The sequence below is a fragment of the Elaeis guineensis genome, chromosome 6, assembly GCF_000442705.2.
Source record: "Elaeis guineensis isolate ETL-2024a chromosome 6, EG11, whole genome shotgun sequence".
Classification (NCBI taxonomy): Eukaryota; Viridiplantae; Streptophyta; class Magnoliopsida; order Arecales; family Arecaceae; genus Elaeis; species Elaeis guineensis.
Genome location: NC_025998.2, coordinates 125,635,857 through 125,652,483, shown reverse-complemented (window position 1 = coordinate 125,652,483; position 16,627 = coordinate 125,635,857). Strand labels below are relative to the sequence as shown.

At 36.9% G+C, this 16,627-nt stretch overlaps 1 protein-coding gene across 5 annotated transcripts; it reads right to left on the bottom strand.

Annotated features, from left to right (window-relative positions):
• Positions 1-333: 333 nt before the first annotated feature.
• On the bottom strand, positions 334-14,735 carry LOC105060000 (uncharacterized). Of its 5 annotated transcripts, XM_073259761.1 has the most exons (7): positions 14,287-14,735; positions 9,495-9,609; positions 9,210-9,381; positions 8,794-8,892; positions 8,542-8,693; positions 7,746-7,874; positions 3,816-4,134 (listed from the first exon to the last, which is right to left on the bottom strand). In XM_073259761.1, the coding sequence occupies exons 1-6, from the start codon at positions 14,628-14,630 to the stop codon at positions 7,785-7,787; spliced, it is 972 nt and encodes a 323-aa protein (XP_073115862.1). In that variant the 5' UTR covers positions 14,631-14,735; the 3' UTR covers positions 3,816-4,134; positions 7,746-7,784. The 5 variants fall into 5 exon arrangements, with proteins under 5 accessions (XP_029116276.1, XP_073115863.1, XP_073115861.1 ...); XM_029260443.2 differs by lacking the exons at positions 3,816-4,134; positions 7,746-7,874 and adding an exon at positions 334-816 and having other exon boundaries at positions 14,287-14,734; XM_073259762.1 differs by lacking the exons at positions 3,816-4,134; positions 7,746-7,874 and adding an exon at positions 1,751-2,488 and having other exon boundaries at positions 14,287-14,734.
• Between the last annotated feature and the right edge of the window lie 1,892 nt (positions 14,736-16,627).

Sequence of the window (16,627 nt, the reverse complement as noted above, 5' to 3'; positions counted from 1 at the left end):
CAGCTGCTTGAATGTTCTTGAAACTTCAAGTAAATTACAAAAATTTCCTTAAGGTCCATATAATTATATTTACATTCAATAGTTTGTAAAGCCTCCTTTCACTCAGTTAAATTAACGGCATTAGTAAATTTGCTCACCTTTTGTGAAAAATCGAAATTGCCCTTTGATGTCTTTGGTAAAAAAGAAACCCTTTTTTGCTAATGTCTTTGGTCAACACAAGCAAGCGAAGGTTATTGGTACGAATAATGTTTAATAGCCACCCTCATCATACGTGTCATTGGACAATAAATCAGCAAAGATTTCTGCATGTTTCCCGTGGAAAACAAGAAAGCATGACGTGAAAGCTGTCCAAGCATGGGAGAAATCCATATCTATGATCTAAGTTTCATCCTTCTAAGTACACATATTCTACCCACCTCACATTAAAATCATCCACACTTGAAGGTAAGTCATCCACCATGGCTCCAACTTACTAGCCATAAATAAAAAGACCAGCAGATCTTAATGAAAACCACAAAATTGTCTAAAATGCAGTTGCTTACAATTGACAAAGAAACTATCAATTATCTTTTCCTCCTTCGGATGCCAGAAATTTTGTGAACAACTTGGCGTTACCATTCCTCTAATGTAGCCTTTCAAAAGAACCTCCCTTCGAACTCCGCATTTGCAACCTCACATTCCTTCGATTCTTTCACCAAAAGGGGAGGGCTCAGGTTTAGAGCGGTAAGCCATGGGGATCCAGGGAAAATGACCAAGGGGATGTAATTGGAATCTGATTGAGGAAAATCTTTATGGTAGAAAACAGCCTACCATGTCCTGCTGAAGGGACCCAATTAAACTCTTATTGGGAAGGCAGCGTTATAAGAGCATGTAAACTTATGATTCACAGGCCAACAATAGAATAATTATAGCTCAGATTCTTGGCAAGACGGGATCACATCATTATCTCACATAGGAAGAGAAAGGGACACAATTAAACTCATAGTTGGGAAGTCTGGATTATAAGATCATGTGAACTTATGATTCACAGGCCAACAACTCAATAATTATATCTCCAGATTCTTCACAAGATGGAATCACATTATTTATTTCCATAGGAAGAGGATAACAATAAAGTCACTAAATAATAACCCAAGGTTGATCAATTAATAGACATTGTCGTGCATCAATATTCTGTTAGTCCCTTCAATTAATATGTAGTACATCTCTTGTAGTTGCCTAAGTTCCTTTCACAATTATAAACGCAGTGATCTTATGGCAACAATCTAAATACAGTGTCCAAACTCTAAGAACATGATAAAATACCATTAAGCTTTATACAAAATAAGAAAGCAATGGTTTCATCAACTAAATCAATGAAAGATATGAAGGAGCAAGGCATTTGAGAATTTGCCAATGTTTCAATTAAACGAATCAATAAGGCTCAAAATTGAACCCTTATTTTCTTTTTAATTCGTTGTGGATTACCTGGTAGTTATTCATGGTGCTATAACATTGGATGTGATAAAAGTTAGCAATAACAACCAAACTTTTATTCTGGTTCGTGGAGATCTAGCATCAGTAAATGTTCAAAAAGGTGCCTAAATGCAATTTAAATAGAGAAATTACAAAATGAAGCTTTGCACAACATCCAAACCCAAAGATATATCCCAATCCCAACGAATAAACTTATTATATTAAACATATCATCAAAGGAAGAAAGATGTGAGACACTTTAACTTATTACATATAGACATGCACACTTGATGTAGGATGAGAACCTTTAGTACCCAATCTACAATCTTTACATCAGGTTCTTCATTTCAACAGTGTAAAAGAGAATCAAATCACATACAGCCATTCATAACTTAATAGAAGATAAGAACCTTCCGTACCAAATTTTTACAATCTTCACCTCATGTTCTTCATACCATAGATTGATTGATCTCACTTCCAATACGGCATATATTTAATGGTTCTAGCCTTTACTGTTTAGCTCAAAACCAAGTAGGAAGGTACAAATAATTCAGAGCTAACTCAAAGCATCAGGTTTGAGATTTAATAAAAAATTATTCTGTTTCATATGATGTAAATTGTATTTACAGGTCTATCTTTAGTTTAACAAAGTGCCTGTCGAATTCCACCCCAAAAAAAAAAAAGGTGCCTGTCCAGAAGTGCAACACAAAGTGACGGCATATATTCAAGGACCGAGCAGGCATAAGAATAGTGTCCATACTCCCTTCAGACACAGTCAGAACAGGTGTCACTTTGTGATGTTCCACCCATCTTAACTTTCAGGAGTTTTGTCTCCATAGAAAAATGAAGCTGGAATTTATATCCGAAAAGAAAAAACTGAAAACTTGTAAATTATTTCTGGTAGAAAATTATTGCAATTTGTCAGTAAAGAAATATCAGTGCCACTCAGATTTTTTCCAGGGTAATTGATGATAGACCGGTAACTGAAATCTGAACATGACCATCCATGACAATATGACTAAAGCTGCAGTTGCTGCACAAATCAACATGTGGATACAAAGAATGGAGAGAAGAATGAGCAAACCCTCCATTGCATGTTAAATATAAAAGGTGTCTAATGTTCCGTTACATAGATTCTCTGAACACAAGAGATACTAACAACTCACATCTTCAGATTCTCAGTATGCAGGAAATACACAATTCAACTTTACGTCGCATGGAATTTAATCAGATTTAAGTTTTTCAACCAAAAAAAAACTTGTCATATGATGGCCTTCTTGTAATAAAAAAAAATAATTAGGATAACAGCTGTAATAAAAGCAATGACAATTTTAATATACACATACGTGCATAAATGCATGCATGACATATGGCAACAGTAGTTGAAAATCAACTTCCCCAGAATTTCTCTCAACAGAGTTCTAAATGTAAAAATATGGCGACCTTAGATGAATTCCTCATATCATTGAACACTGCACCAGTTTAAGTTGGTCATTAGACACAAGAACCTCCATGTACATATTATATAGCACTAATGAAGCATGTTTTCCTAATCCCAGTTGCATAAGAACAACAGGGGAAACTAGATGTGAATGCTATGTTGCAGAGATATCCTGCTGAGAGTTACAGCCAACAATACTGAGAAATACTTTATATCTAAGAATGCATATAAGCGCACCAGCTTCAACATTCTTCTGAAGGGAAGAGGAATCTTGATAATGTAATAGCATACTTCCCCATGTAATACTTCTCCAATACATGGGGACTCCAAAGAGCAAGAATGGAGCAGAAAATGTCTGATGACAAAAGCTCATCAGTATAGGAAGAATTTAAACTGGACAAACCAGAGTAACCAAACAAACAATGTCAGGGCAACAAGTCATTCTGATCATAGAATATGCAGATTTTTTTCGCATGACAAGTCTGATTCTTAGATTTCCTTCTTTATTTTCATTTCCATTACCAGCAAGAATTTTAGGTTCTGCTCAATTGCTGAGAAAATGAAACAGAAGAAAATAATTCAAGTAAAAACAATGGAGAAAGGGGGAGATTTTTTTTTTTTTTTGATTAAACAGAAATTTGTGGAGAATCTTGTAAAGAAAGTATTTCGGACATGGATGAGTTATTCTGACCTGCTTGCTTTTTGTTATGCTATCAAATGACTACTTGAAGCAGAGGAAAGATTTCTGAACCCTAGAAAAATTTAACCCCTCACTTCTCCTTGTTCTCTCTCTTTATGGTTTTTTTTTATACTCAAACACCAAATAGCATGATTCCCTCCTTTCCTCTTGGTTTCTTCATTTCTCAAAGAATAGATGGAATGAGAACCTAGTGCAGTAAGTTGATACTAAAAATTCAGATGACAGAAACTTTACTATTCATATTCTATTATACAAAGAGATGAACAAATGATTCAGTTCCATTCTTTGCCATTCTACAGGATGGTCCAAAACAAGTTAAATTACATACATACATAAATATCAAACAAAACTAAAACTATATTGCAAACAAAATTGCCCGTCTCCTTGGGTTCAACAGAGATACCAAATCATCTAACTATTTTGTCTTGATGAAGTGAGCCGCCAGCAACTTGGAAACTGTAAAGCCTCTAAAAGTATCAACCTTGAACAGTTCCTTTAGTTTCTTGTCACATATAACATTCCTCTTATCAGCAGGATCCTTCCATAGATGATGGAAAATTTTAATTAAGAAAAAAGAAAAAGCATTGAGTCGAGGATTTACCTGGACTATCAAGAAGTACAACAAAGACCACAATTTGCAAGCAACAAAAAAAGTAGCCGCATGAACTACATGAGCAGACATGGAATGCTAGCAAATAGTGCACACAGTTGACAAGATGTTCCATGCAAACATTAGATGCACTGAAAATATATGAATTTTAGGTTGAATATTTTTCCTGTTGATGAAAAAACTCGTCTAAGATGTGGATTGACACCATCGCATTCATGTATAGATGTTTTCCTTTATTAGTTTTTATTTATTCACTTCAGAACAAATTCCTTATTTAGAAAGCTAAAGAAGATTCTGTATAAAAAGCTAATCAATCATAATAGCTTTAGTAAGATTAACAGGTGTATATTAGTCACTGGTATATATGAGGCAACTTCAAAACTATTAGCTTGTCACTCAAAATGCCGATATTTTCCACTTGAGCAAGTACATGGGAAACCCAAACCAGCAGAGAACACAAACAGGTGGCATGGTTGCCAAATTATAAAGATTTTCATCAATAGACACATAAGTTCTTCAGCATTTAAATCTACTAATACATTTTCTAGGTTACTTAATGATGCAAATATTATTTAAGAGAAGTCAGTGCTTAAGTTAAAGATGCAGTTTTAATGAAAAGCCAGTGTTTTCGGTAGCATGGGGATTGGATTGACCTGCTTCTGATCTGGAATGCTATGAAATTAATCAAGTTTCATCCAAACCTAAGCTACTTGGATGAGGCTTGGACTGAAAATTATATTTTGAATGAAGTTTGGATTTGGATCACTAGGTTCCGAATCCAAACCTGAACCAATCCAAAACTGATAAGATTAGTAATAAGATTAACATAGATGGTCATTCGTGTTGTTGATTATACTTTATGCAGTTATCAACCAGATCTGATGTAGAATAGATTGCTAATAGTGGCTACATATTGCTTATTATTATTTTATTGCATAATATCTTTCTAATATAATCAGGTAATCAACTATACATGCTAATTATTATATGTGTTGGATTGCGCTTTGAGACAAGAACCTGATGAATAGATAAGATAAGCATTAAACCAGATTCAATCCAACCAGAACGGAAACAGGTTCATTTTGGTTCCAATCATGGGTTGACCTGAACCGGGTGGTTTGGCCCATACCAAATCAAAGTCAAGTCAGAATGGTTCACAGGGTGCTTTTGGTTCTCTCTCTCTCTCATAGTTATGGAAAAATCACCATGAAAACATTTTCTAGTTACCAAAAACGACTGATAACAAACTTGCAGTCCCAACAGATGGCCGAGAGACTAGCCCTTTCTGCTGGTCACTGGAAACATGGTAATCATGCAAGTGATTTGCAGAGTTGCAGTCACCGTGGCTTCTTAGCCTTGCATGTTCATGATGATCCATCAGGTTCTCTGCAGTTATTTTCAAAGTCCTGATTAACAGCCAAAATTCTGCAATAAGTCAATGCTTGTGGTATCCGAGGCTTTTCCAATCACCAGACAAACCCTATCAGCTGCAGGTATTAGTGTTTCACTAAGGGTCTCCCCTAAGATCAATCTTGGAGGTTATTCCACCAGAATGTCTTACCAATAACAAGGACACTTCAGTCTGTTCATGGTCACTGCATAATGGTGCCTTCTATATCTATTCTAAATTGGCTCCACCTATATCACATTGCAGAGCACGCCATCCCCATTAAAAAAGAATCATAGAGACAAGAATCACAAAGAGCATCAATAACAAAAACCAAACATCAACAGTGATTCATTTTTCACATTTTTCACAAAGCGACAGCAATGGAATTTTTTTTTAAAAAAAAAGACACCCAAATTACAAGAAAAATAGAAGAAAATCTACTACTGTTGATACATGACGCGTATTTTTCTTGTTCCTAGCCGCCAACCACTCATTTCTAAACAGACATTCCCATTATACACATTAGTTTGAGCCATCTAACTCCAGGTTCACTTCCGTTGAAATAAATTTCTATAAGCAAAACATGATTCCCTCCCGTATATCAACATAACAATCCAACTAAATACCCTTCAGTTAATACTTTCAAGTCATCATTATAATAGAGCACACACTGCAGACATCCTTTGTTTCCAAGAAAACTATTGCATTAAGTTGGCCAAAGTAACAAATTAAGATGTTATTCAAATCTCATGCAGGCAAAGTCCATAATGTTGCATGTGCAATGTCTCTACATGCATACACTGAAGTATCTATGAGTATGAATTGGATTACTAACTCTGTTTACAAATATCTCCCTGTTTCTCTTCATGGGTATTAATGCCTCTTTGGAATTTGATATGAAAGCTTATCGAAGTGACCATGCAAAATAAGTATATCTGTTGATCTCCATCACACATCCCAAATATTTACTCGGATAACCTCACAGATCATATCGAAATTTAGGGATCATATTAGTCTTCTTTGTTTCAAGAAAAGAGTTCAACTAATTAGTTTACTTCCTGACAGATTTGCACATGAGGATGCATTGGCAAGACTTTGGTCTTCCAGAGGCATGACTTTGAGTTCAAAACTCATCCTTAGTTTGGCACCTCTTCTGCATGCATGTTTAAGAGAGTTGTGAGCAAAGGACAAGATAGGTGCTTTAAGATCATATTGCAGTTCACACATTTGTCCTGTCAACAAGGCTCCTATTTTGGAGGGCATGAAATTTGCAGTAACACAACATAGGAGCCACCATGACATACAATGGAGAATGACCATGGGCCAGCTACAATGCAACCTAAGTGGAGCATTGGGTACTAAGAAATTTAAGCTGGTAGGGGCTTGACTTGTTTTCATTTGGCTCTAGTTGCCAAAAAATTGGCTAGTGACCAAGTTTTTGGTGAATCAACTCTAAAATTTCTAAATGTTGATTACATGCACATGTAGGTGAATGCACAAAGCATTCACACATGTGCAAGTGTGGCTACTTATGTCTTCGTTTGGCCAGTGGAGCTTGAACATACAAGCATGCAAGGGTGCTGCATGTCTGAGCCCCAGCTGAGAGGCACTGCATGTACCAGCTTGAGAAGTGCAAGGACCTTATGTGCAGGCTTTGCATGTGCAAGTGTTGGGTAACAAATATTTATACAAGTGATTCTAAGCTTTTACTTTAAGCAGTGACAAGAATTTGGACATGTTGAATGGGAACGAGTGAACCAAAGATAGCTTGTTGACTTGACATGGGACATGTCAGACCTATCCAAAGTTCTTAAAAACGAGAGCTCCAGATCCTAGCACATGACTGACATCAAGATGAACTGAGATCTCAGTTTATCTCAGCCCAGATGGTAAGTAAGAAAATCTGGAAAGATCCGAGATTTTCTGAGATCTCTGGTGATATTTTAGGACCACGATACCAAAATCTTGGCTGATAGGGTAAATCTAGAATCAGCAAAAGTACTAAGACATTGATTTTGGAATTACTCAAAACAGTTATTTAAGTAAAGAGGTGATTGGAAAATTATATTCATATCAAATCAACACAGAGTACTGAAATTTGTACTTTTGCATTAGCCAAGGTAATAAGAGCCAAGACAATCTTATATACCATATTGGTGAGGCTCCAACGTCATCACAGCCAGAGACCTTAGCCAAAGCAAAACTTTGGCCCTACATAGGAGTGGACCAACTTCTCATTTTGGCTTGCGGCAGCAGTTGGGCAGTGGGATGTCATCGGCTATATGGTGAAAAATTATGAAGCAAATGAATTATCCCAATACAATTTGATTGTACACAATTCAAAACTGAAGTTTGACAGATATACAGGCATCCTAGATACTGATAGCAGATATGGATATACCACCTGGACTAATATGGAGACAACAGTTTTCTTATCTTAACGAGGAATCCAGGTTATATTATTAGATCTCTATAGTTATTTCAGTAACAACCTTTGAGCTGACCAAGAATATACCAAATCATATTCACTTGTTCAATTCACTTATGTTTGTGCTGAAACCACTACTGGTAAAGTGAATATAGTAGTTTTGTTAATGCATCCTTTGAAGAGAAGGGAATATGGGCATTCTTCTATGCTAACTCCTAGTGTATGGTCAGCTTGAGTTTAAAGACATTACTACTGTCTTGCTACTGTTGTGATGCATACATAACTCTAGTTTCTTTCTTTCTTTGTAGATTCATCACTTAGGTTGGTCAGTGAAATGGAGTAACGTCCACACATGAAGACTATATGTTCCATCAGCAACTTATAGATATGCAATGATGCCGAGAGATATTCTTACATCGAATAAGCAATACAAAAGAGGACACAGTTGTAGTTCTCATGCAATTAATTATCTCACCAGCAATCACACAATATATGGAGAAGCAGTACAACAGAATACCTGCAGATTGTTTTGTTTTATGTACTCCCACATCCTTTTCACAGCATCAGACCGAGATAATGTATTTTCACCAGTACCAATAAACTTCACCAGATCATCCGAAAGTGGAAGGGGTACAAGAAGACCAGAGGAACCTCCTTTTTGCCGCTTTACTGTCCATGTTAACCCATCAGAATTTGATAAGTGGAATAAGTGATATAGTGCTACATTTTGTTGATGGCACTAATATAACATGAGAACACTATTCCCAACCTTCTCTTTCCTTTTTATGTGGTTTAGCCTTAGGTTCTGACCTCACTGTAGTCGATGAGCCACCTGTAGGTTCTGACCTCACTGTAGTCGATGAGCCACCTAAACCATCAGAAATAGTATAACAAATATAAGTCAAGCAATATATCCAAAGTAAACCAATGTTTAGAAACTGGATGCATAAAACTTAGCCATTTAGTCTCTTGATGAGGCAAAAAGAAAGCCTCAAACCTGAGTCATAAACTTCATGTATTACCCTCGAGGCATTAAGCCTCTATAGCAGATCTGTTCGTACAGGGTATGCATGCACCCACAAAATTTTCTTTAAAACAAAAAAGCAAAATCATAATATTCAAGTAAATTAACCAGACTTAGACTATTAGTTAAGCAGAGGAGCAAAGTCAGTTCAGAATAACCACCTTCAGAATCTAAAGGCCAAATATGCTTTGATAACGCTTTGTTCATTTGAAACATGTCAATGGTGCTGACATTAAAAATGTTTTGCAGTGTGTCATCGCATATTATATTTTTCCTGTTGTTTGGGTCTTGCAAACTGTTCTGACGAATATAAGCCCATAGTTTCTTCACAACCTGAAACCATTTAAGCAAAACACGTAATATACAAGAGTAAGGTCCCTAAAGCTCTTCAATTGAATTGATGTGAAAACATAGTATTAAAAGATTGTATATTTTATGAGCATTACCTCAGTTCGGGCTAATTCAGATTCACCAACAAATTGTTGCAGTGCTGGAGAAAGACTGCACAGCTTGGTAAATCCGCCACCCCTTTTCTTGACCTCCTTATTGAGCTTGTTCAATCTAATATAATATAATAAAGAAGAGACATCTAAGGAGATTACAGAAGCAGTTCATACATGAAAGAAATAAGTAAATAAAAAGAGGAAGGTCCTATAGAATGTCTCAGGGATTTTAATATAAAAAAACTGAAACATCAAACTCTCAGTTTAAGTGAGTTTAGGAGCATGCAGCACACAATTGAAGCATTAATTACATATACATGCAGTTGCAACCTTTATAGAACTACCATAATGCAACCAAACAAACAAGCTTTTTCCCATTCATATGAGATCAGTAAAGTTATGCAACACTCCTTGCATGCTCTAAAATAAAGCATCATATATATTATAACCATCACTCAATAAAAATCAGAAAACTAACTTCAATTGCACAATGTGGCTTGCTGGAGTTCAGCAAGATCAAATATCAAGAGGCGACTTTGAAAGATATTAGCAAGCTTGAATGGAATCTCACATTAAGTGACAATCAATTCTCCAAGTGCGAACCAACTATGCAAATCAAAGCAGTGCTCCATTTACGAGGTAAATAGCAAGGAAAATGAAAAGAAACGACCTCAACTTCCTCTCATGCCCCCCAAAATAGCAATGAATGCAAAAAGGTGAAGCATCTTAGAAATGTCATTTTCTGACACTGAACCAAGAAGTCTTTCCATCTTCCATAAGGAAAGACATATAATCCAACAACCAATGGACGATATATTGGAAGTGCAAATAACCATATCAGGTTGTCTTATCCACCAACAAAGTGAGCACCTGGTGTACCTTTTGAGCCTTTAAGGATCCTCAGTTTTGCACAGTTCTGTCTTGGATTAAGTGTCCTTTTCTTTTTGTTCAGAGGATGCAGTGTGCTAGTTAATGTACATTTTGTATTATGAACAATTAGATTGAGGTATAAATGGAAATTGTGTTGTCTAGGTGGCAAGAAAAATGTAGACATTAGGGCTGGCAATTCTTGAAATATTACATATAACTGTAGAAATTCCATGGTCTAGATTTTTCTTTTTTTTAGAGAGAGAGAGAGAGAGAGAGAGAGAGAGAGAGAGTAGACCCTAGTTGGTCTAATTCATAAAACCTAATACCTCCTTATCCATCTTCTCCTCATCTCCCCCATTACCTCCTCTCCCCTCCTCATCCTCTTTTCTCCACTTGCCATCCGGACACCTAACCCCTTCTATATTGCTATCATGGTGCCCAACAACCACCCAGTAAAGCAGAGAACAGCAACCTTCATAACCCACCATTGGGGCACTCAATAGCCACCCTCACCCGACCATCTCCTTTCTTCTCCTCCTCTTCACCCCTCTTCTCATCTCATCTAGATTGGCAACTGCCATCACCATTCTTCTGCCTTGCTACCCTGCTTATCATCACCTCAGCAGAATGGTTGAGTCCCACCACCACTCAGTTGTCATTGCACAATCATTTTACCACCTCATCACTGTCATCCAGCCACATGATATCACATCACCTCCCCTCTCCTCCCTTTCCTTCGTTTCCTGCTCTTCCATCTCACCTCCTGATTTTGGTGAATGCTTTAGCTTCTGAAGGACTTAGCTAGCCCACCAACAAGTTCAGGTCAGCCTTCTATTACGAGCGGGGAAGCCAGGTTGGTTTTAGGTTAAGGCAGTATGGCTTCATAGTAGAGGTTAGCTCAACCTACCCCATTGCTACCTAATACCAATAAAGAGGCACCTGATAGTAATAAATATGCTTTATATTTCCTGAATGTTTCACTCATCTACATTGTATTAAAAAGAAAAGGTTCATGTTTTAGGAATATTTTCTTAATCAGTCTCTGATGTCAAAATGCCCTTGACTTGACCATTCTCTTTCCAGTTACCTCTCTTTTTAACCCATGACTTTCTAATTCTTTTCCAACCAAATTTATTCTTGTTGATATGGAATATCAATGCCTCCATTAAGAAAAAACTAGTATCCACTAAATATGAATATCTCACTTAATCATGTGATTATCATCTTCCATGTATTTCTCTTCCAATTTCCAATCCAACTAATGCCACCTCTTCTGACTCCTAGTTTTTATCAAATCAAATTTCAGGGATAACTCAGTCAATTTTTGTTCTCAAAGCACCTTGACTCCACTATGTTTCTCCCAACCTACCACTCTTGTTATCCCATGACTTTGTCACTTTCTTCCAATCAGATCTCTTGGAGCTGTTTTCAAAAATCGTGAAAGCCTCCCTTTTTTTTTTGTGGGGGAGGGGGGGTGGATATCCAATATAAATTTACAATGAAACCTAATATATGTCATGTTTTAAGTAACTTTCACCTTTTCCTTCTGACAGCATTAACAAGGGGGTGAACATCATAAGGAATAATAATAAGAGAGCAGAAATCTTTCTGAATATCTAACTTTCACTTTATAACAAGAGGATAAGAGAAGCTATTTTCTAAGTTTGATAGCACTTGAGTTTGTCCTTGCCTTTTAACAGGACCGTTCAATCATGAAGTGGGTAATATAATAGAGTAGGAATGCAAAAGGTCCAGCCTGTGGGTACATTGTCCGGGTCAAGCCATGTAATTGGGTGAGCGTTAATTAAAATTTTGAAAATTCATGCCTATTCCCAAGCTTAGCCTAATTGCACATTTAAGGGAATGGACAGAAATGATTTGAGACATTGAAAGCCATATTTACTCACCATGGATGTCATCCATAGAGTGTTGAGGATGTGTACAAACATGATTTGAGAGCTACATCAATGCAACATCAATGTCATCTACAATATTAAAAGGTTTGGGATCATTTGAACCTTGTCCAGAAAAGACATGTTGACTTTATAAGTAATTTATTTTTTTGTTCATTTTTTTTACTTTGTAAGTAATTTCTTTTTTATTCATACTCTTAGTGCATACAAAAATTATGTTCTAAATTTTTTTTTGTTTCACCAGTTATGCTTTTGTATTATTATAATATTGCATTAAGTTTTTCTAAAGTATTTTTCTCCATAAAATGAATGGATCTTATAATAAAATAATCAATTTTATGATTTTTAGTTCAATGTTTTACATGCTCACATGCTAGTACGTCTTAAGTTTATAAGAAATCTTGGAATAAAGAGTTCTATCTAGAAGCAAAACTAGATGTTTTATCTATGCTTGCTCTCTTAGTCCAAGGTCTTGCCATCTATTACCAGTGATATGAATTGACGCATCTCTCTCTGACTTGCACAATAAACATGTAATTGCATGAAATACCAAACAACAAGTAGCAATCAATAGTAGAAAGTCAAAAGTATGCTTAATATACTCACAGTAAAAGGCAAAAGCAATGATAAGCTGTATACACACATCCATGAAGATGCAGATTTCCAAGCAAATTAACAAAGACGGATAAAGATTTACAAGAAAGAATTTTGCCTTTGGAAAATACTATGGTGATGTTACTCGGTTAAAGCAGTATTGACCTTTTATAGATAATCCGTACATACCTTCCACAAGTTTCTACTTAGCAAAGATCTTTAGTTCCATATCATGCCTCTCTATGTAAAAAACTCAAAAGGGATGGATCTATAAGAAGTAACACATGGAGGTCCTAGATAAACACATTTTCTTCGAATAATATTAACGTAAAACTCAAGGCCTAAAGTATTGAGTTGTATCGCATATCACAACCCTGTTGGCACAATACAGACCCTTTATCTATACAAAGGTACATACTACGACTTCATTACCTATTGATTTCCTAACCCTAAAATTCACCGGATCTGGATAATTGAGGCATGTCATAGTATTCCAACTACCACATATTGGTTTCATCAATTGACTGATGCATGAGACAGGGTAACTCCAGAAAAATTCCAGGTGGCGGCAAATATCAATCTCAAGCACCATGCCCATATCTGTAGGGTCCAAGGATCCTCTGACAGCATGAACAAGATCTTTCTCAGGCATATGTCATGCTTCCACAACTTGAATCTTTTTAAACCACTGTAATCCTTAAGACTCTCTTTGGATATTTAGAAAGTAAAGAGAAAAAGTCCATAAGATCTAAAACATACCAAGAATACCCATATTTGAACCTAAAATTCCATTTCATTTCCTTCACTTCTCCTAAACCCCCATATTGCAAACATATGTAGAGTTTCATCGCTCTAATGTCAACATGAGAAGCAACCTTAAAAAACTCTCAAGACCCAAAACAACCCCCTAGAGATAACAGTCCAGTATCTAAAGTACTAGTACTACAAATGATTTAAGAAGCCACACTGACTTGCACTGTTTTATTCAAGAAAAGTAAAAAAAAAAACTACAGCCAAATGGAAGAAGAAGACTCTCTATCAAAAAAAGCGGAACATTGCTAATCCTCGTTCTCCATGACCATGATTAAGAAAGCATTTTGATGAAGACCATTATACAGACAGACTTCCGCCACATCCTCCTATCGCCCAACAAATATTTTCAAAAAATCGTTTTTTAGGGTAAACATTGAGCTATTAAGCAAAAACCCAATCTAAGACGATGTAACTGATGACCTAAACTCCAAAATCCAAATAATCAACGACTCCAGAACTACAGAGAACGAAAGGCGTCATCATTGACCTGATCAAGAACAACAAAACCCTAATTAGCGCAAACTTCCCAAATGCGACCACGATAATATATCAAAAATAGAGACACAGAGAAAGGAAATAGATTAAGAGTAGCAGTAGAATCTGACCGCCTCTTCCTGCTGCTCCCACCCCCATTGCTCCTGCCCTCGTCTTCTTCCTCCTTGTCGTCCTCTTGCTCATCCTCCTCCTCCTCGTCCTCCTCCCCGCTGCCTTCCTCTCTGTCCCTGTCCCCTTCCTCTCCCCCCGAGCCGTAGTCCACCTCCTTGTTGTCGTTGAACTCGCTGTGGAGGAAAAGATCGACCTGCTCCCTGATGAAGGCCTTCTTGTTGGAGAGATCGACGCCGAAGTCCTCCTCGAGCTTCCGGCGGACGATGGCGGTGGTGGTGGTGGAGAGGTCGGAGGCCCGAAGGAACTCCCGGAGCCGCTCCACGAGCTCCGCGTCCGACACCATTGCCGCTCGCTTTCTCTCTCCTCTTCTTTCCTCTTTGGTATTGGCTCGAGTTTTGCGTCCTTCCCTCTGTGGGCCTTTTCTTTTGTTTTGCGCTCTTTTGTCTGGGGGCCGGGGCTTTTATGGGCAGACGGTTGGGAGAGGGGCGGGGATTATAGGAACGGATGACATGGATTTGATGGGGCGCGAAAGGTGAATTCACCGTTGGATCATCCACCGATCGATTTGAGATCTGTGCAGTTAGTGAATGATAGAGTTTGGACCGCTTTGAGAGCTGTAAAGTGGGGTGATCCAATGGTAGATTCGTGCGATCGAAGATGAATCCGAGAAGGAAAATGGGGCAGATTCTCTTGGCAGATGTATATTGGATAGAATATTTTGGCATGCCATGTATCCTACCACAGATCCTAAAGCATAGATAAGATAACTTAAAATTGAATTTGGGTTTTCTGCATTGCACAGCACAACGTCCATCGTACGATAAACGGCCACACATGGATGCGCGCTCGTTGCGCACGACCTTGCACAATCGTCCATCATGCGATGGATGGTGCACGTTGTGCACCGCATCGTACAGTACACAACAAACGATCCGCGCATCTTAAAATTAGATAACAAACTTGCTAATTTTTTTTGATAAGCGATGACAGGCTTACTAATTGTGATGGAGGAAGATTATAAGAAAAAAAGTAAAAAAATAAAAAATAAAAACAAAAACAAAGGAAGAGATGAATGAAAAAAAAGAGGATATAAGTGGCCGATCTTATCCTTCCATCATAATCGCCATACCATCTTTGGATCTTCCACCTATTTTCTATGCCTAGTCTAAATATTTTATCTTTTTTTTTTTTTGATAAAAATCTTTTTCTTTTTTTTTTTGACTATCCATATTTATGCCAAATCTAATATCTTTCCTTTCTAATCTACCATCCTTTTATTGTGCGGTAAGATCTGGCTTTGACAATCCAATCCATCTCTAATCTCATCTATAGAAGATGTAAAATAATCTCACTTGTCTTCTCCGCATCAACATACAAGACGATGGTTTGAAAGGAAAGCATGATATTTGAGCTCCCTAGCATTAGCATCTTAGTTGGTGACCGACCTGATGATGACCTAACAAGTGATTGATTCATATCTATCATGTTGCCAACACATATCTCATGTTTTTGTTAATACACATCTCCAGATAGGGTACTTCATTGTTTAAATCATCATTTTTCTAATACATAGTATATATCCAATAAATACATACCCAAGCTTTCTCATACACATCTAGCAATTTTTAGATACACATTTCTTATTTTGTTGATACTATCTTACATTTTATATACATTGCAAACCATGGTGATGCATAATCAATGATGTTCTTTTGTTGATACATAATATATGTCCAGACAATAAACATTTGAAACTCTTTAATAACTCATTTAAACTAGTTTGATACTATATAGTTTCTCAATATCTTCAAAAAAAATAAGCTTAATTTATTACTCACACTAATATCCCCAGTAAGATGAGGAGGTGATGCTGGGAGATGAAGGCCACTGACATGAGACAAAAATAACGAGTTTGAGAGATTTGTGATCTTGGAGTTTGAGAGAAAAGAAGCAATAGAGAAGAAAAAACCTAGGTGAGGAGTTGAATAATGGGTTGAGATTAGTGATAGGATTCTAAAAATCATCAGAGATATGCTCTGGTGTTAGAAGATAGAAAAATGGAAATAATATAGGGATAGAGAGACAGAGAAGGAAGAGGAGAAAACTAACCAACTCAGTTCTCTACATTTATCTGTTAGGCAGGATTAGTGGGTTTCTTGAAGAAGAAAAGATGGGGCTTAAAGAGTTATAAGATAGGTTAATGGGCATGCCCAGGGGTAAAATATTTGTCCAAAGGGCACAGAGCTGGCAAAGGGTAACTGAAGTAAGGTATACCTCTAGTACTAGTTAATGCCTGAGGGGCAAAATTTTGAGATAAGTGTCATCAAGGAGAATTTGATT

What these genes read in the sequence shown, in the direction of transcription:
- LOC105060000 (XM_073259760.1), bottom strand. Translation starts at nt 14,630, where the DNA reads ATGGTGTCGGACGCGGAGCTCGTGGAGCGGCTCCGGGAGTTCCTTCGG. An exon ending in GGGAGCAGCAGGAAGAGGCG is followed by an intron (nt 9,610 to 14,286) that starts GTCAGATTCTAC and finishes ATATTATATTAG; the next exon opens with ATTGAACAAGCTCAATAAGG. An exon ending in TAAAACAAAACAATCTGCAG is followed by an intron (nt 3,252 to 8,541) that starts GTATTCTGTTGT and finishes TTTTGTCATCAG; the next exon opens with ACATTTTCTGCTCCATTCTT.